The 21,612-nt window shown below is 38.2% G+C and overlaps 2 protein-coding genes across 3 annotated transcripts in view; one reads left to right on the top strand and one right to left on the bottom strand.

The window, feature by feature from the left end:
* The first annotated feature begins 1,933 nt into the window (after nucleotides 1-1,933).
* Nucleotides 1,934-16,029, top strand: cunh5orf49 (chromosome unknown C5orf49 homolog). Its single transcript, XM_038299818.1, has 3 exons — nucleotides 1,934-2,164; nucleotides 5,346-5,462; nucleotides 15,307-16,029. The coding sequence occupies exons 1-3, from the start codon at nucleotides 2,048-2,050 to the stop codon at nucleotides 15,484-15,486; spliced, it is 414 nt and encodes a 137-aa protein (XP_038155746.1). The 5' UTR covers nucleotides 1,934-2,047; the 3' UTR covers nucleotides 15,487-16,029.
* Nucleotides 16,030-20,557: 4,528 nt separating this feature from the next.
* The window catches only part of adcy2b (adenylate cyclase 2b (brain)), a 96,280-nt gene continuing 95,225 nt past the window's right edge, over nucleotides 20,558-21,612 (bottom strand). The window contains exon 25 of one of the 2 annotated variants that reach the window (XM_038299819.1): nucleotides 20,558-21,411. In XM_038299819.1, the coding sequence (XP_038155747.1) occupies nucleotides 21,259-21,411 (153 nt within the window). In that variant the 3' untranslated portion in view covers nucleotides 20,558-21,258. The remainder of the gene's footprint in view (nucleotides 21,412-21,612) is intronic. The other variant, XM_038299820.1, reaches the window with a different exon arrangement.

The raw sequence follows: 21,612 nt of genomic DNA, 5'->3' as shown, positions 1-21,612 counted from the left end.
TGTTAACATTAAATGCACTTGGTACTGTGTGAACAGCACCCGCTGATGGCCTGTTATCTGCATCCTCCTCCTCTTCCCTGTCATGAATGTCGGCACTCTCAGTTTGATACAATGTTCTTGCTTTTGTGCAGATAATGTTCATATCCAGCGTAATGTTCTTTTTCTGCAGTTATTAATCCACAAAGTTAATAAAGAGTCCATCCTTACTATGGTCTTGTTGCAGACAATTGCAACCCCTTTTCTTCCTTATTATGTTTTTTTCTCCTTCTTTATGGAATGAACGAAAGATTCATTAATTCAATAATAGGGACCTACAGCAGTATTGCATTTACCCACCGTTAGCATGTCCAGAAGTTTAACTTTTTCTGCAATAGTTAGTATCTTCCTCTGTCTTTTGGGCTCATCCACGAGTGCCTCAAAGGCACTCGTGGATGAGCATTTAATCAACATTATAGTTTTTGGAAAAAAATTTCAAACTTAAATTTGACAAGTTGTTTTACATACATTTACTTGAACCGGTATATATATAAAAAAAAAACAAACCTAAAATCATTGGTATACATGTAGAGAAGAAGTGTGGAGACTGTCTGGCCAATCAGAATGCAGAACACAATGCAAATATATGAACCAGAGAGGCAGTGAAAGTTGAACCGTGTTATAGTGAGGGATCGATTTACGAGGGATCTAGACGGGGCCAACAGGAGCCCCTGTAGAACTGGTCCTGTTATGGCTCCTTCACTGAAAGCATATGCTACAAAAAGTAATGTTTTTCTTGAAAAAGGTGTACTTTTGTTGATTTGACAATCTACTAATACAATACTAAAGTAAATGAAAATAAATATTTTAGCAGATCATTTACCTGCTTAGTTTAAGGGCAAATACAGTCATATTAAGACATTTTTGTATATTTAGATCAGTTGTTGCCATGTAATACTAGAATAATTTGTAATGACGGTCTGCACTGACAGAAAGGAAAACACTGCCAGTCTTTTTGATCTTCTTTTGAGAATGAGATACTTCTTGTTTTGAGAATGTATATCATGATTTTCATGAGTCTTACAAAGTGGAATTTTTTCAGTGCATTGGCCGAATATTGTGCTTGTTTGAGTACAATCTTCTCAAAAGAAAATCACTGATCTAACAGAATCTGCTCTTGCTTAGAGTTTTGGTCTCAAAACAAGATCAGGAAGATTTTTTGGCTAGAGCCTGGTTAGATACCCAGTTTTGGCATGTGTGGAACTGGACTAATTATTCAGCTTTACAATTTACTTAAAGAGCTTCAGCCTATTAAGATACAACATCAATTTTCATCTGTTAGAACAGGTGTCCCCAACTATGACTCTGTTGATTTATAATATCCATCCATCCATTTTCCGTTACGCTCACCCCAAGCGGGGTCACGAGGGGTGCCTATCTCCAGCTGTCTACGGGCGAGAGGCGGGGTACACCCTGGACAGGTCACCAGTTCATCGCAAGGCAACACAGAGTTGACACACACTGACACACCTAAGGAGACTTTATAAGGTCAATTAATCCAACAGTTGTGTTTTTGGAATGTGGGAGGAAGCCAGTGTACCTGGAGAGAACCCACGAATACTCAGGGAAACAATGCAAGCTCCATGCAAAAAAAAAAAAATCCAGGCTGGGAATCGAACCCAGATCCTTCTTGCTGCAAGGCAGCAATGCTACTCATGGCACCACTAAGCAGCCCTGATTTATAACACATTCTATTTTATTATTTTCCTTTTTTTTCCCTGTACCCCCATAGAAAATTGCCCTAAATTTCGCCTAAAACCGCCTCCAAGGGTTATTGAAATAATTTCCTCAAGGTTATAGCAAACTATGCCAGAGAGCCCAAATTTCCAATTAAAAAAACGAGCCCCTGAAAGCAGCACCGATACGACGTAGATTGGAAGTCCGTTTCCTAGCAACCACAGACGCTAGCTTCCCCAGCTAAATTCTCCCTCTTTCTCTCTCTTATAACCTATTTACATTAGCGAGGCAGCTACTGAGGGTTAATGTGTTGGGGTGGTTCGGTTCGGTTCGGATGGATTTATTCTCAGATGTCCAAACCAAACCGTTGGCTAACCTCTCAGCGTTTAGCTACATCCCACCGCGACGGAATGAGCCCAAAGAAATGTCCTACTTCAACACCAGGTCAAAGGTAACTTTATATTTATGCTAAGGCCTAAACTAATCTTACCCCCGAGTCTCTTTACTGTAGCATCCCTTTAAACGATCAAATAAAAATAATAGTTTAAATGCTTCAGGTGTTATCTAGAAACCCAGCTGGCATTTTGATCAGTTGCTCGCTTTGGATAAAGGTTGAATTTTATTTACATTCTGTGAATCTAATCAATTGGAATAGCAAAGGTATTCTGTTATGTTTCTCAACATAGGTGACTTTGCCAACATTAAATCAATAATGATTTTGAGCAAAATTTTACAAATAGAGAAAGTTTCAAAATATCTTAAGTTCTTCTTTTAAACATTTCAACACAGAAATAATAAAGTCGTAGAGAAATCATTCTGGCTTAAACATGTATATAAATGTATTCTTTATCAGACTATATTGTTCCAAAATTGAGAAAATGTCTATATATAAAAAAAAAAATCCTGTCTTGAAATCTTTTTTTTTGTTTCATTATCTTATGCAGGCCAGTTAGTTATACGTCAGATGTTGCATGTAAACGTATATTAGTTGCGACATATGAATCAAGATGCTATGACTGAAAAAATTTGATTGACAGACGGCCGTTTATATATGATTGGCCGAATTTAGGTGTACAAGCTGACATATAACTAACTGGCCTGCAGAAGATAACAACAACAACAACAAAAAAACACAGATTTTAAGACAGGATTTTTTTTTTTATAGACATTTTTTACATTTTAGGACAATATCTCCTGATAAAGAGTACATTTATATACATATTTAAGCCAGAATGATTCGACATTTAAATATGATTTCCCTACAACTTTAAAAGGCATGTTTGTAAAAATATTTATCAGACATACAACTCAAAAATAGTTTATATTTCAACACTTAAACCACACAGCTTCAACTGTTTGGTGTTTAATGTTGTTTTATTGTTGAATTAATGGTTTTTAACAACTTCTACACATTTAACATCAGTCAAAAGCCAGCTTGCATGGTTAAAACCATAATATTACCTACCGGTAAATGCTTTAACACTTTATTGATAATTACTTTTTTGCATTTTTTTCTCACCTATAATCATTTTATTTTTCTTCATGCCAACACCTTTTCAGGAAGACTTTATTGCTTATTAGGCTTTACTCTGATGTATGAATCACAGAGGCAGAAAAAATACCGTATATAGGGCACACGGTAAAATACATATTGGAATCCAGGACAAGACCTTATTACCTTCGTAACATAAAAAAAAATGTGGATATTTTGATGGCAAAAATTTATGTCAATGTAATAACAAGAAACACCAACTTGCCAGAATATATTGGGAAAAATAACAAAAGTGCTTCTATAGGAAATTTATACTGGCACTTACATTTTTTAATACATTTTTAACTTTACTTTTTAAATTTTTTAATTAGCGTTTTACCTTTTTTTTCTTGACTCGTCAATTTTTTTCCCCCAACTGAATTTACAGTAGTTAATATATCATTCAAAGGCTCATCTAATTTGGTCAAATGCCAAAACAACAAGATCTTTGCTGAATGGCTGGATATAGATCTTGTGCTTCTAGACCTCACTGGGGGACATGGGGCGGGAGGGGGGGGGGGGGGGGGGGGGGGGGACTCCATTTGTAAGGGATATTCAAGTGATCAAAAACGCTAACTTGTCCTATAAAGGGTTAAAGATATGGATGCATTAATTAACCTTGTTCCTATGAACATACCAACAAACATTTTAGCCACCTGCTACCGTATACTAATATAAGGATGATGGATCTCTCTGATACTTTGTTCTGCACCAGCCTGGAGACGAGCCATCCGTTTCAATCAGCTGTCTGCTCTGTTTTTGTGTTTTAATACACAGATTCACCTTCCAGGGTATAATTGAAGGATCAAGTTGCCACTTTTGCAGGGCATGCTCAGAAATTTCTGTAGGCACAGTGAGACTCTGACTTTTGAAAAGTGCTCAGCTGCCAGGAAGAGCAATAAAGAGGCAACAGGTATAAAGTAAACACCTCAGATCTAGGATTGTTGGATCTATACTGGCAGTATAAATAAGCCAAATGTGTTTCAAAAAGCATTCTGAAAGTTAATAAAATCTTAATATTGGCCATTTCTGATGCAGTAAAGTGAGTTCAAACATCACATTAGGATTTTACAGACTGACAGGTTGTATATCCTTGAATTTTGAGGAAATTATTTGATTTTAAAACCAATATATATTCTTGTCCTCTTATTGTTTCTACCCCACAAAGATGGGTGGATTATAAAAAGTGTTTTTCACTTACGTTCATATACAGAGTCAATACTTACAGCACTGATGCCTCTTCTTTCTTCAATTCTGCCTTTTACTCCATGCCTGCCTGCTTAGATGCCAAATATTTCCAGTTAGTGCTTGAAATTTGCTTATCTGTCTGCTTTTTTTGGAGGAACTAAATGTCCTCAGTGTGGTTAAAATCCAGTGATTTTCCTCGCCGTGGTTCAGACATTTTCAGTAATATGATCCCGGTGCTGCTTTGTTTTCTGTTTTTGCCTTGTGGCCCCGGTGCTCCATCATGGTGCAGAGAACATTGATTAGAAGAAAACTGCCTGTTTTGCAACATTTCCATCCCACACTTTAGCCATGGCAGCGACTCATCAGATAAGTCAGATCAGATATTTTCACTGCTGTCACAAGCTTAGGCCATCTTTTCTTTTCTGAGATGTCTTAAAAAACATTTGCCTTGCTTGGCTTGGAAGTAGATGGACACTCACCCTATGGTGCTGAGAGCAAGCTCTGCGCTGGTGGGGAGCTTTCCTTATAAAAAGAGGATCCTAAAGCTTCATGGAGACTCCATTCCTGACGATCCGGAAGCTGCTCCTTCAGGTGCACGTTTTTTAGCAACAGATCTTTTACATGTGTTGCCATTCATGCAAATTATCCTTTTTTTTGTTTTTGCTTCTATGACAACCATTGCCCACAAATAAAGACAATGATTCGAGGCAATCTTGACAGTCTTTTTGAACAAGAAGTCTCCTAATTAGACTAATAGAGCAACTTCAGCCCTTTTAGAGCACATGCGATCATCATGAGCCTTAAAACTAGGTGAGCTGATGATGTTCTCTGAAGGGCTGTTGCTGTGATCCCTTGTGTAAAGCATTTGAATGATAAAATATGTGGAAAAGTTAATGATCAAATACTTCTTCAGGTTCCCGTCGTGTCCACATACGACCGAGTCTTCCACCAAGTCGAGGATTTTGATATGAAGCTGCGACGCGATGACAGACAACACGAGAAAGGAAGGGGACTCAATATAAACCAGGAGGTAGAAACTCTGTCACTTCCCTAAGTTATTACTGCACTGTCATTTTACTCTGAGGTTCAGTTGCAGGTTGATGGACCTTTAGGATTGCTTAGAAACAAAGGTAGATGGTGGTAATATCTGTTAACTGTGCTCTGAAGAAATGGTTTAGATAAGTTTCAAAAACAACAGACTGAGCAAGAACAGGACAGGGGGTGGAGGGAGTTGTGATGCAATAATCGGACTATGAAAATTCATTTTAGGAGTTCCCACCAGAGATGGGAAGTAACGAAGTACAAATACTTCGTTACTGTACTCAAGTAGATTTTTCTGATATTTTTACTTTACTTTACTACTTATTTTTATGGCGACTTTTTACTTCTACTCCTTACATTTTTACACAAATATCTGTACTTTCTACTCCTTACATTTTAAAAAATTGTCTCGTTACTTTAGTTTTGAATCATTTCAATGGAGTTACCGTTATTATTTTTCACGTCATCAATACCAAATTCAATCTAATTGGATGGGAATCTACGTTGCATTTGACGCACCACTACAAGATGAATCGACAGATTCGGCGGTATTCATTGGCGGCAAATCATTGCAGCTTGGTGGCGGTGCTGTTAGCATAGTAGTATGGACGACGAGATGATTGAAAATGAACACAACGGAGATCTAGTCCTATTGGCAGACATCCATTTAAAATGTAGGCAACGGCATGAAAAAAGTGGTTTCTACTTTTACTTTTATACTTTAAGTAAATTTACAAGCCTGTACTTTGTTACTTTTACTTGAGTAAAGAAGTTTAATCAGTACTTCCACTTTTACCAGAGTATTTTTTAACACAAGTATCTGTACTTTTACTCAAGTACGGAAAGTGAGTACTTTTGCCATCTCTGGTTCCCACACATTCAATTTGAAACTTATTCAGTTAAATTCAACTGTAAAGCAAACATACCTGTTTTTTTCAGTTACACTGGAAAAATGATCTACAAACAAGTCAAAATTTCTCAAATTAAGTGCATTTACCCTTAATTTGAGTAATCTAATGAAACGATTTACGGAATGAGTATTTTTACTCCTAAAATAAGATAGAAATTGTCTTGTTCCATTGGTAAAATGTCTCTTTTACCTTTTCAATTCAAGAATAAATGCAATTATTTTACGGTAAAAATGACTGATCTAGATTTTTTCCAGTGTAGTTCCACTTAAAGACTTTTTTGTATTGTTAATGTATTTTTTATTAATTTTTTTTGCATCTAACCCCCTTACCGGTAATTTTTTTTTTTTTGTCTTCTTTGTCTCACAAATTCTCCAAATCTATCAGATTGAAAGAAAATCTCTCGTCCACAGCCATCTGCAGGCAAGGCCAAAGATCCTCTGTCAGATTAATTTGTCAACTCTGACCAGACCAACCTAAAACTTAAAAAATATTTTCATTCGAAAAATTTTTCGATTTGGATGGAAGTGTGGACTCTGTAATGCAAATAATAATATCCATTTATCTCCAGCCTTCCTAAAACACTCCATCCATCCATCCATCCATCCATCCATCCATCCATCCATCCATCCATCCATCCATCCATCCATCCATCCATCCATCCATCCATCCATCCATCCATCCATCCATCCATCCATCCATCTTCTCCTGCTTATTCCGTCAGGTTTGCGGTGGGGCCGGTCTATGTCTAGCAGTGTATGGGCAAAAGGTGGCATACACCTTGGACAGGTCACCACAGAGACAGGGCAGGGCAACACAGAGACACAAAACCATGCACACACTCAGACCTAAGGATAATTTAGAGATGCTAATGAGCCTAAAACTCATGACTGTCAGAGGAAACTGGGGTACCACAGGGAGAACATGCAAACTCCATTCAGAAAAACACAGAACACAGAACCTTTCTGCTGCAAGACAAACAATTATCATGGTTACAATTTTCTATGTTGCTTGTTTTGTGATCTAGAATAAAATAGAATAGAATAGAAAAACCTCATTGTCTATTGTTGTGGCCCAGCTTTGATGACACCAAAAAAAAGTTCACAAAGGCCACAGATGCACCACGGAGAAGTGATTTATGCAGGCAAAAGAAAAAAATTTTCAGGTAAACTCCTTCAGTTTTCTTAGTTTATTTCTTCTCAGCCAAGCAAATAAAAAAGGAAAAACATTTCCTCCATACTTCTCTTGCGCCAGTAAAAAAAAAAAAAAAACATACGCCCACCCAGATGCATGCTGGTCCTACCATTGACAGCCTATTTATAAACTTAATTCACCCACATTAATCATAATTAACCAGAAACAAATGAAAAAAACTAAATAACCAAAAAAACATTATCTCAAATAAACTTAGGTAGATTATCCACAAAATCTACATTCACCATACACGACAATGGCAGAAATTAGCATTTGGCTTGCTCACACACAACAGTAGTGTTTTTGACTAAACTGTTTATATATTTAGAACTAAACATAACTTCTACTTTACTTCTATCTAACAGTTTTCTACAAACGTCTCCAGTTGGATTAAGATCAGTAATGTTTAACCGTCGGCATCGTTGAGTTGTGTTTAGAATGAATATACTATGCAGATGGTTTGCTGCGCTTTGAGAATTCATGTGCAGATGATCTTAGTGGGAATCTTGATCCCTCTGTCACTTTTTAATGTAATAAATAGTCATGTGGGATAAAAAGATCTATTTCCTCTTCTTATTTCAAAGCTGTCCCTATTGGACATCATTTAAATCAAGTGGCCTTTAGCAGGTTTTTCATTTATACACACTGTCATTGCTTTCATGATGAAATCTGGAACAAAACTGATTTAAAAAGAATTTTTCTCAACATGTTCCACTGGAATAGTATCAAAGTTAAAGACTAAAAAATCAGACGTTTATCAAGTAATTATCAAGCATCTCTGTAGAGGTTAAAGTGCCAAACACGTCTAAGAGGCTCTTAAACAGATTTCTCTGCAAGATCAGTTGTACATAATAAAATTAGAGAAGAAAAAACAAAACCAAAAAAAAATGTGCAAGTGGAAATAATCTGTTGACAAGTTTCCCAGGAGTCAACATCAATGCAAGTTCATTAAAAAACAAACACAACACTTCACAAAGCTTGGAGAATGAGAAAAGCAAACAAACCGGAGCTGAAGCTCAGAGTCTGCAGCCCCCAGTGAGCTTCAATGCTAAAGGTCATGACAGCACAACGAGAAACAGATAAAATCATTGTTGTTAGTCTGCCTGGGAGCGAACCCCGAGAGATACGCCTCTTCAGTTTCACTTTAATTTGACAATAAATAAATGGAATAAACTTACTGGAACGAAACACAAGATGTCATGAAACTATGTTTACAGAGATAAAACCAAACTTTTTTTCTTTCTTTGGCTGTAATGAAACGATTAATGTTTGATAAGAAACCAAACATCCTGCATGGGATTACCTCTAAAACATGGTGGTGGAGTGGTGCTGGTCTGAGCTACAGGCTTGGAGTAACTTACAACTTTTTAGTTAAAAATAGATACTAAACAAGAACATAGAGGTATTCCAGAGATACATGTGCTGCCCTAAAGAGGGAACCTAATGATGGCAAGATTGTCTCATTTCAACTCAATTATTAAACCTTAGCGTGGGTTTATTATGTTTTCTATGTTCGTATCGGTGTTATTATTTTTAGGACTCTGCGACTGACATATATTTCTAAGTTTTATGACGTTTGTTTAATGTTTCCTTTCTAAAGCTTTTTTTCAATTCCTTGGAGTCATTATTCATGTCATGGAAAGTAGCTCACAGCAAGTTTCTGGGTCGCAGAAAGCAGAAAGAGTGATGAACAAAGCGGAGGCAAACACACACTGCTGAGCTTGTAATTACAGCGAAATGAGTGGTTGGCTGTCAGGGTTGCTGACAGTTCCTGGTGAATTAGGACGTAGCTTTTCCAAGGGTTACATTTGAATATGAATGTCAAATAAACTATTCCCTTGTCTGTTCATAGAATAATGGGATTGGGTTATGATTTGGACCTTTTTTTCTGAAGCTAATAAAACTGTAAACCCAGACAAGAAGTTGACAGAGTTAGTTAGAGGCTGGATGATGGTGAAGTTGGTAGCACTGTTCCCTTTCTGCAAGAAGGTCCTGGGTTTGAATCCTAACTTGGTGTCTCTCTTTCTGGATTTTGCATGTTCTCCCTGTGCATGCAATGGATACTCTATGGGTGTTGCATGTTGTGTGCAACAAATGCGACCAAAGCTGAGGCACCTTTCATTTAAATTCAATTCAGTTTATTTCTATAGCGCCAATTCACAACATGTCATCTCAAGGCACTTTAGAGTTTAACCATATCATACAATCAAATTGATTCAAAGTTTTTTATCTAAGTAAAACCAGCTGATTTCATCGACTCATTGAATTGAAAGCAATCCCTCACACTAAGCATGCTTGTAGCGACAGTGGAGAGGAAAAACTCCCTTTTAACAGGAAGAAACCTTCAGCAGAACCAGGCTCAGTGAGAGCGGCCAGATGCTGAGGCCGACTGGGGTTCAAGGAGACAGAAGCAGAGATACAAAAAGTAACTGTAAAAGGCGGCCCCGTCCAGGAAACACACAGCCAGGCAGACGAGGTCTGAGCCAGCTCCCATGTCTTAGGACAGGGGTGTCAAAGTGGTTTCAGAAAGGGGCGTGTGGCTGCAGGTTTTCTTTCTGACCAAGCAATAGCACACCAGACTCCATTCATCTCATCAAGTAAGTCCAGTCTAAACATGATGACTTGATGAGATGAATGGAGTCTGATGTGCCATTGCTTGGTTGGAAAGAAAACCTGCAGCCACACGGCCCTTTCTGGAACCACTTTGACACCTGTGTCTTAGGATGAAGAGAGCACATCCTTTGAGGAGGGAATGTGGCCTCATCTTTACTAGGAACTTCATGACTTCTCAATCTGATTCCAAAGGAGCTTCGAACAATTGCAGTGTCCCAGGTTGCTTTCAGAGACCAGAAACCTGGGTAAATAAAATTCTACATTAGATAACAAAATATGTGTCTGATCAGGTAAGTGTCATTTCTGTTTTGTAACCTAATAACAGCTTTTAGCTTAGTTAATTCTTATGTTTAAGAGGAACTCAGGCTGCTATAAAGTAGTGCTCTGGATCACATCACACGTTCCCTGATGGATCTTACTCTTTCAAATTACATATACGAGTTTGTGTGAAGGGCAGCCTGCAGGGAGCATCAATACACACCAGGTGCTGAATATTGACCTAAATCAGTCCGTATAACACAAATTAAGCTAATAATTGGCGCAAAACTTCCATTGCTGCTTTAAAAAAATTGAAGTTTATTATTAAAACAGGATAATGTTATAAAAACCTCATTTAGAAAGTTGTGGTACATGGAGTTTGCATTTATGCGAAATAATTTAAATGGTTTCATCCTATGATGGAAAAGATAAATAAGCCTTTTCCATAAACACTAAAAAGACTAATCTTGAAAAATATTTTATTGGCAAAAATACCCATTTCCTGCCTGCTTTACTTCTGGGCTTTATTTTAGCAGCAATGGTTTTGCTCCAACACATTTTTTATGTTCTTAACACCTCTACATGCATGCAACTAGCTTTGTTTGCAAAGAAAGGATCAAATGAAAGGTACAGAATCTTCATTTATGAATCCAAACAGATCCATAAAGCTCAAACCCTCTGTTGTAGTAGAATAAGATTTTACCGAGGTAACCCTGGTATTATTCTGTGCTGTGATCAAGTTTTTACACCACTGCTGCACTTTAATAATAAGGAAATGTCATGAGAGCTGCACAAAATTAAATTTAGTTTTGCATACAATCTGTGTATACAAAATGAAAATAAAAGATAAAGATAGAGCTCTTCACCTAAACTAAAACAGATGTAAAATCAGAAACATATTTAAAGGAAAAGTCCGGTTGGCAAAGAATAATCAATGGATCATTTTTTATACCTAAACTAATACAGGGTTTTTGAGGGTCATTAAAAATCATTAAAAGTAATTAAATTATATATTTTTTAAATTAAGGCCTTCATTAGCATTAACATTCATTAATTGTGATTATCATGACATTTAAAATGCTTTATAAAAACCTTCTATAAATGATGCTGTAATACATCAGGTAAAAGTGAAGAACAATTAGTTATTTCACCTTTCTGATTGGAATCTTGAAGAGGGAGGATTTGCCATCAAACTTCTGGCCAGAGAAAAAAACACGTCATTATCTGTTACTCCCTGCTTCACATAGTGCTCTGGTCGTCACCATCATGGATAATAGCGCGTTGTGGTAAACACCAGATAAAGCACTGGGACTTGCTCAACAGCCGATAACGTGATGTCACAAACCAGTAGGTGGCAGTAGTGTTCTTTGACAAACATGGATGCCTCCAGTAAAGCACATTCAAATGAAATTACTCTTAATTAAACACATCATTTATTGGACAGTATGTAATAATTTCTTACTTAAAGTACTTTCAGAAGTTTGTATTCTGAATGTGATCGGACTTTTCCTTTAAAGAGTTCAAATGAAACGGTGGCAAAGGACCCCTTAAGCTCCCACAGAAATATTTCTAAAGGCTAATTTAGGTTCTTTCACGTTTGCCCTTATTTCTTTAGCAATAGTCCTCACCTGTCTTTTAAAGACCGAGCAGATGTTACTTTCTGTAACAACTTAAGAAGTACAGTAGGCTTCAGTCACAGCCAGTCATCTTCTGCACTGTTCAGTCTGTTCTATGCACATCCATCACTGCTCAGCCACAAAACACGGACAGGTCCGAACTGGACTTAATCTGGTCTGGAGGAAGAATCATCAGGATTAATCTTTCCTCTATCCAGGACCTGCACAGCTTTAGGTTCATTAAAAAGGCAGCTAACATCTCTGCAGACCCCACATGTCCTGGACACAAAGCATTTAGGTAAGGAGCGCCAATGGCAAAAAGAGAGTTTCCTTCAGTAAGGGTGTCCCTCTGATGAACATCTTGCAGACTGAGTATTAACCCTGAAAGATTTTAAATATATATGCATAAAGGATTAACATATCTACTGTGTTTAATGGTATGTCTTCAAAATATTGATAAATTGTCTGTACATAGCTTTTAAAACTGATCAAGTCCTTAGAAAACATAGAGAACAGGATATTCTTTTACCAATTTTTCAGTTCTAAATATAGTCAACTCTTATGTATTGTGTGGGTTGTCTGAAAATGGTTCCTTATTTGGTCTTTGAACAGCCTAATCTGTCAAAGCATATGGACAAATCGGCACAGAAGTGGTTTAACAGAGGAAATAAACCTTTTTCCTCGGCCATTCCAGTTCCCCTGACCTAAATCCAAGGGCGCAGATAGCGTGTACGTCAGGGGTGTTCTGACGTACACAGATTCGAATGACCCTCAATCCGTCCCCCCCACTTTTATAAAAAAAAAAAAAAAAAAAAACATACGGCGAAACTCACAGAAAATCAAAAAGCTTTTTCTAATTTACTGCTTTGCAACAACAACATAAAACAGTCAGATCATAGACGGGCAATCGTTTTGTTTAACTGCAGGCTGCCTGCGTCGTAGAGATTCTAATCTAAAAGTTATCCTGTCTCTGGCATTTACGTCTCGAGCCTGGTTTCCATGGTTACTCAGACAGACAGTAGTGACAGGACAGTTCCCAATTCCGGAGTCCGGACATCAACATGAGGCCAGCCAAACATAAAAAACAGAAAACAATTGCATCCTTTTTTCGAAAAGCACCAACTGTAAGTAAACTGTTCATTGCGGTATCATATCACCTTGCATTTTTTTGGTTGTCTGTTCGATGTCGCCGTGGAAAAAAGAGTGGAGACGGTCAGTGAGAATAGCGTGAAGAGAGGTGCCAATGTCATAAGGCGGGAGGCAGGGGGAATCGACTGGCATTTATTTATTTATAATTAAATCGACTGTTCCGACTTTTTCTGGAGTTGTTGGGGGTCTTTCAGAAATGTGTAGGCTACAGTAGGCTACTTGAATCCGTATTTATGCCAAGCCAAATGGTTTAGGTTGTTACAGGTTGAATCATGAGAAAAACGAACTTCAAAACTAGACAAATTCCACTACACAGGGGCGGATTTAGGAAATTTGGGGCCCTAGGCAAAGACAGGCATGGGGCCTTCTGAATTGAGAAGACAACATATAGAACAGACCCATTATACAGATACAGAAATTTTAATTGAATAGAAATTTGAGGATGTCATGTATCTTCAAGTTTGTCTATGTCACTGTAACTCGGAGGAAAGAATCTCTCTCTCTCATATATATATATATATATATATATATATATATATATATATATATATATATATATATATATATATATATATATATATATATATATATATATATATGTGTGTGTGTATATATAAATAAATAAAAGGTGCATGTCACAGGAAAGACTAGTGATGTTACAAATATGACAATTGCTTAAACTACAGAACAGTAAATTATTTAATCTATAATTAACGTGGCCCTTAACATCCCCAGCTGTACACAATAACATGCATTAAAGCAATGTTAAAACAAAGCTGTAAAGCAGAGTGAGACGTTGATAATAACTTCCTTATGTTTTTTGAATGTATAACTTTAATTATAAAGGACTAAAACGCCTAAAACTTATGGGTGATTTTACAACATTTGAAAGCCTGAGATTTTACTGAAATTGGGGCTACTGGGGCTCACTGGCCTTAGATGTAATGAGCGAACTGGAAGTGCTGAATACATCGCTCCAAAAAAGCACCCAGACATTGGAGGGCATGGTCTCTGCAGTCTCAGTTGTCCAAGAGAGTTTATAGGACAAAAGAAAGCCAGCCCACGTCTTTAAGGAAGCAGTGGATATGGCTGAGAAGCTGTCTCTAGAGCCCATTGCTCTACCTCGAACACATAGGCCCCCAAAGAGATATTCTGGGCCAGCACCTGCACACAGGCCAGAATCTGCTGTGGAGTACCACAGAGTGGAGTTCTACAGAGTCCTTGACAAAGTAGACACACAACTTTCTTCATTTGAGGCCATTCATTGAAAAGCCATGTAAAGTACTTATTTACACATTTGTTTTTGTATATATGTAGGCTTTGCTATCCGTGTTTCTGTGTGTTTACAGCCTGCACTTAAAGTCAGTCCATGTTTGAATGAAACCTTTTTTTTTTCACACGTCATGTGGCATGTTTGGTGAGTACTTGGTACCAATACATGTTATTTTCTTGCAATGATGGGCAATTAAGATTGATGGGTTGTCATAGCTGAGTAATAGCCAGTAATAGTAAATGTCCCCCACAGTTTCAAAAACCTATCTGCGCCCCTGCCTAAATCCTGCTGAAATCCTCTGGGGTGAGTCGAAGACGAGGACAGTAAAAGAAAAACACCCAAGACTCCATTTGAACTGGGTAGATTGCATCAAAGATTCCTCTTTGCATGCATTAACCGTGCAGAGAGAGAACTGAGTGCAGATGTTGCATCAAGGGGACACAGTTCTTTTTTTTCTCTGTCAAATCTCCCTAGTTTGCAAAAACTACATATTCCTGTCGATTCCACAGACTGGCTCTGCACATCTTACTTAAGACTAAAGAAATTCATTTTGCTCTGCTGAAAATGCTTGTTCATCTTATCTTCATGACTCTCCCATTAATAATTTAAGTCGACAGCAGGTCTGAGAAAAATAAAAGACGGCATACCACTGAAAGCACCTAAAGTAGACATTCCTTCTGTTTTAAGATCACAATTAAAGATAAGATGTGTTTTTTTTAAAAAGCATCCTCTCTGAATAAAAACTTTTCCATGTTTGGGTCATACTTAAGGACATTTTGGAAGACTTTCCACTGCTAAGCATCGCTTTCTGTTCCCTACCAGGAGAGCTCCAGACCTGTGCCTGTGCTGTCATCTTCCGAATATGGCCGCCGGATCAATCCGTACCTAAACCAAAATCCACCACAGTTTGCACGCGTGGCTTCCATGAAACATGACTTTCACACGAAGAATGGGATCGTCTGGAGTGTGGAAGAAGGACACGGGTCAGTGGCTCCAATCTGAAAGCCCTGTGTTTCCCAGCATGACGTAATAAATCTGTTCGTCACAGAGCTGTTTGTATGATGGGACAGAATTACCACATATACCATACATTTTTTATTTTTTTTTTTAACATAGGGGGAAAATCATCAACCAGTTAAGGTCCGGAGAAATTTTTTATTAAAATATGTTACTTTAAACAGCATTTAACAATGCAATAAAATGAGGTGTTTATGCATCCATGTTATACATTGAATTTTTAAATAAAAAATATAAGAAATTTAAAGTTTCTCCATTTTAAAATCTAAATATTTTTTGAAGTATAGAGCAACAATCTTTTAGTTAAGTATATAGACAACTTTCTGATTTCCTTTTTTTTTTTTTTTTTATAAAAAACCTGGCCTGACCTTTTGTTTTTCTTTCTTTTTTTATGACTTGACAAGAGCAGTGGGCTTGATTCTGCCCTGCAAGGCTTTTAAAACTGGGTTTAAATGGAGAAAAAGCCATTCTCAAGCACATATCAAGGAGCTCATTTTGAGCCTGGATCCATGTTTATTTTTGATTCTGTTCATGGTGGAGAATCCTGCTTCTCAGCAGTAGGTTGAGCCAAACATACTCTAAATGTGCAGGGTCATCTTTGAGCACTTTTCTGTCACTAGCTCACCACAGTTCTTCCAGCAGTGCACACTTTCTCTGCTTTCTTTTTCTCCTTATCTTCTCCTTCTTTCCCATCGCCCAGCTTACCACAGGTTTGCCTGCTCTGTCTAAAAGTAGCAGCAGCAGCAACTCAGACTGACAGCAACTCATTGGCTAATCTGTATCACGTGCAGCCTGGTGCTGAACACTCTGCAGGGCTTTACCGTATTAACAGTAGAAGTGGCGCAAGTGAAGTTTAGATACCGTCTTTGGACAACATGCAGTAATTAATAAATTTTTTGAATCAGGTTGGGTCCGGAAAGCGAGCAGGTGGGTCCAGATCCGGATCCTGGTCCACTAATCCATGACCTCTGTCATAGGGGATTATAGTTAATAAGCATCATAATGACTTCTCATAATACAGTAGTTTTAGGATTAACATGATGGTTAAAACTCTACATTTGCTGATTTTTAATAACTATCATCTTGTATGTTTATGGTGTGCTTCACAGTTTCTTCCTATTACTACAACTTTTTAACAGTTTGTCACTTTACAACCGCAACTTCAACATAATTTAACAGAAATGATCAAGGATTAGATGGAACTTCAAGCCTACCAAGGTATGGCCATATAACTGCCGGGATAGGAGGGCATCTATCAGCATCCATGGCACTGGATACCGAAGTTGCAGCAGTGACAATCTCTAATTGTGTACTAGGGAGCCTACACCTCCCGTGTAAATTTCATAAAATTATTTGTCAGACTTCATAACTGTGTTCATTAAAATGCATAAACTTTGCTCTAAAATGCGCCTGATGTCACGATTATGTAATCAGCTGTTTATTTTCATGTCCCGGACCAGATCTCCCCTCCGCTCTCAGGCAGCAGGATGCTGCCGGTCAGCCTCTATGAGAAATCCTTGTTGAGGTTTGAGGCTGAGGTCTATTGAGGGAAGCAGCGAAAAAAGTAGAGCCCTGATTGGATAAGAAGCAAAAATACGTCATTTCCAGTGAGGCTAAACCTCTGAGGGGATCTATGGAGCAGGGGAAGTTCGTGAAGCTGGCTGCTTGATGCTGATGGCAAACATACTGAAGGATTTTTGACTGAAAGTCCCCAGACAGAGAGGAGGTTTCAATCTTAAGTCGAGAGGAAAAAGTGATCATTCAGTCAGAGCAATCATCCTGTGCTGAACTTGGAGTTTATTATTTTTAAGGGCTTCCCAACAGCTATTTTCATTTGTGATGTGTTTCATGTGTTAATGTAATACGTGACGTTCGGATTTAAATAACACCATTGAGCCTCCCCTGTTTCATAGAGCAGCAGCTGCCACTGAGTTAGAGAGATTTGCGGCTCAGGTGGGAAAGTCTTTTGACAGCGCAGTGAAGTTCAGAATGAGAAGGGAGGGTAAATGGAGCGAAACATGGGGGAATCCTGGAAAAAAAAATCCTGATGGAGCAGCAAAGCGATTTTAGACTCCACTATCCGGCAAGATGGAACCCCTAAACATTCATTCAGAACTACAATAAAATGACTACAATCCAGTATGGTGAGGCCTATTTGATTAAAGGATAAAAATCGAATTGAAAAACTGTGGCGAGAAAATCTCTGTTCAGAGAGGCTTCAATTTAATCTGCAAAACTGGTCAAGACCCTCGTCTTTGAGCCCTGAGGTGCCTTCAGCTGTGATTGCAGTGAAAAGTGTTCTACAAATATACTTCAGAGGAAATTTGAAGAAGTTCAAGCTAAGGTAGGTGGTCTAAGGAAACAGTCATTACTCATTACAGCACAGTGTGGCACTAAAAATTAGACCAGTTTTTCTTATTTTTGATTTCAGCATAAAGAATTTACCCTCTGTCCCCTTCGACTAAACTTGGTTCCTATTGAGCAAAAACCGATAACAGCTCTAGACATTAAATAATTCCAGTTGGCTCTTATCTCCAGTCAGCTTCTGATGTTTGTGTTGGGGCAGAAATATAGCAGCAGGGAGCTATTTCTGTCTGTTTGGTGTTAGAACTGCAGTGTTTGTTAATGAGAATTAGGAGCTAACAAACAAGGTGACACGTCCCGCTTTGGAATGAGAAAAAAAAAAAGAGTGAATTAACGATGCTGTAACACAGCGTGCTGCTTGTAATTAAAGCCTTTGGAAATAATTGGTTTCACACTTCAAGGAGCACTTCTACCTTAAAGACTGTCTTTGAGTAAATCTGGTCTGTTTCCTTTTTCTGCAAGGTCATGCTTGTTCTCTCTGCATAGATTTATGTATAGTGATACCAACATACAGGGAGGTATTTCCTAACTCTGCTTGCTAGCATTCAGTTTTCAGGGAGCAGATTAATTAATTAGTACTTTTAACATAAATGTAGCTATCTAAAAAGCCTTATTTCATTTATGTTCATTAAAAAACGGAAACTTGCACATAAAGAGAGTGATTCAGAAAAACAACCCTCAGAGAAACAGAAAGGGATATACTACCAGTAAAAATGCAAAAAGTATCAATGCTTTAACGAAATTTTCTTTTGTAATGTTCACAGTGAATTTGTTATGGTTCTTCTTATTTGTTGTGACTCTGAGTTTTCAGTTTTCTGTTATCAGTTGTTTTGTTTTTATTTTCCATGATCTTCAAGCATTCTTTAGTTACTCTCTGTTGCCCCCTTGTGATTGTTTTCTTTCCCCTTGGATTCCCTCTTGCCAGTTCCACCCACACCTGCTCCCCATTCAGCTCGTTAGTCCATCCTTTTGTTTGGTTGTCCTTAAATACTCCACCTCTGCAATCACTCAGTGCTGGTTCCTTCTTGTAGCTGTATTGTCTACTCTGCTCGTCTCTCCCCGGCTCCTCAGACTCGTTTTTCCCCTGATGTCTCCATGATTTTGGTTGGTTTTATATTTTAAGTTGGATTCCTGGATTTCTGCCTCTGCTGCTATTTGGTCTGCAATTAAACCTCTCAGAACTCATCCCTGCTTCACTTGTCTCTGCATCCGGGTCCTCAAGCAACCTCACCACCCATAGTTGACAGAATTATTTTAATTTGTAATTTTGGAAACAGCACAATGTAAAGTTCTAAATATGGAAATAGTTTGCCTGTCTAAATAAAATGTTGATTGATTTTTTTGTGGCATTTCTGTCTTTTATTCATAATAAGTAAGCTAAGGCACTTGTAGGAAAAGTCAGCAGGTTGAGTACCAGATACCATGCCTACTTTCAGGATTAGGCTTAAAAATGTCCTTTTTGCTGTTATAGGCTTACGCTGCTGGAGGACATAGGGACAACTTTTCATCATTCTATCTCTATCATCCAATTCTTTTATTTGTTAGTTCAACTCCTAATTTTTGTTTTCTCTCTGCTCTTTCTAATCATTATGGCTTCATCTTGTTTGGTCTCCTTTGTCTGTGACACCATCCGGGATAGAGTTGGACTGATTTTTCATAGGGTATGTAAAGGATTGTATAAGGTAGTAAACTGAATGAACTTCAATCAAGCCTACTGAAAGGTTGTAATATGTAACAAACATAATTCTACTTGGTAGTACATTTTTCATCACCCCTTCAATATATTCTGACTTTTCCTTTGATGGTCTTAGGTTTCCAGTCAATTTAACTAATAAAATCTGTATAAAAACGATAACCATATACAATAGGACCTGAGCTGCCACTGATAAACTGAATTGGATCTGCTGGCTAATCTGCCGTGCACGCTGTGTTGGAAGTAATGAGTCATTTTATAAGGCCTATCATGGGAAAATATATGCTTTCACAACTTTGGTTCACTCTAAAACTTGATAAGTAAGTTCATCTGAAATGATTACTAATTCAGACTACCGGTATTAGGGTTGAATAGAAAAATCTGATTAAGTACAATTAAATAGATATAATATTTGAAGTAACGAGATCAAGATATGCTTGATTTTGTGTTGCTAGTAAATAAAATTGAAGACGTAGTAAAGGTAGTGAACTCAGTACGGGATTGCTGTATTAACAGTGTTTATTCTTGTTTCTCTCTTAGACATAACTACAGGCTCAGCTTTTACTGTGACTATTTTTTCTGTTTTATACCTAGTTTCCTAAACTAAGCCACCCATGGGGCTAATTCACCGTAACCTTTTCTAACATGGAAAGTATTTATGGATCAGTACTTCTATGTTCCTTTTCTATCACTGCTTCTGTCTCCTTGAACCCCAGTCGGCCTCGGCAGATGGCCGCTCACACTGAGCCTGGTTCTGTTGGAGGTTTGTTCCTGTTAAAAGGGAGTTTTTCCTCTCCACCTATCGCTGCGTGCATGCTCGTTGTGACACAAATATCTGCCGTCTCTACATCAGGGGTCACCAAGCTTTTTAAGGCTTAGAGCTACTTTTTTCAGTGAATGATGGTTCCAACATCCATGCCTTTCAGTGTTTGGAGAATTAAAAAAAGAACAATAACACTTGCAGTGAATTTATATACAAATATTTAATGAAAACCCAAAACATGGCAGTGAACATTTACACAATGTTGGCCCTTGCTGACATATAAAAAAAAAAAAAAAGCTTCCTTCTTGATTCAAATGGGACACATATGTAGCTATAAAGCTATAAATACAATCACAGGTTGTTTTATCTACCCATAATGCTGGTAATTTATTGGTACCACCAGCCCTATATGATGAGAGTTATTGTAACATCCATTTGGGAGGAAATGAATTGGCTCTCAGTACCAGGCACGCTGAGAGTTAAAAAACAAACAAAACGGAAATAAACAGCTTGACAGGCGGCTCAATCTGCTCAAGTATAAGGCTGTGAAGCACTGCAACACTGGTGTGGGTAATTAGCTCCACACACTACTATTTTACAGATAGGTGACTGGGGTCCTTGAGAGCTGCACCAATTTAGCCAACCTCTCTTTAGTCAGGCACTCCTTTAGACAGTGAAGAGACTCCTCAGAGTGATGTCCTCATAACACTGGAGGGGTGAAACGCACTCGTAGTGCAGCGTTGAAGGACCGCGGCGGCCCACCTTGGCCTCCATCTGCTCTCAGCTGCTGAGGACAAAAGTGGTTCTCGACGAATGTCAGTCCGCTGTGCTGCTGGCTTCTAGTGATGGGTTTTACTTACAGAGCATGACTTGTCACTTCAGTGCCACTTTCTGCTTTTGTGTTTCCAAGTCTCTGTGGCGGCGCGGCAAGGCGCGCTCAAGGCATCACGGTCCCTTGTGACAGAGATCTGCTCATCTCTGTGTGGACAAAGTAGGTTTTCAGCTCCCCTTTGCCTTTCACGTTGATGATGCCACGACACGAACACATGTACCCCAGGTTGGATAAGATACCGCTGGTTTCCTCCGTTACCTGCATTTCACAGAAAACATCAGAATATTAAAGGGATAGTTCGGGATTTTTGACATGAATCTGTATGGCATCCCCATCACCAGTGTCATGCAATCACACTTACCCCTGGCAGCATCCTGTGCATCCTGTGAGCAGAGTTCTCGTCCAGCTTTGGTCAAGCCGAAAGTAGTCCGGCAGGTTTGCTAGACCCAGCGAAATAAA

Source organism: Cyprinodon tularosa, unplaced genomic scaffold (assembly GCF_016077235.1).
Source record: "Cyprinodon tularosa strain WSP-4 unplaced genomic scaffold, ASM1607723v1 ctg435, whole genome shotgun sequence".
In the NCBI taxonomy this organism is placed as follows: Eukaryota; Metazoa; Chordata; class Actinopteri; order Cyprinodontiformes; family Cyprinodontidae; genus Cyprinodon; species Cyprinodon tularosa.
Note: the sequence above shows the minus strand (reverse complement) of the source record. Positions and strands in the feature narration are given on the sequence as shown.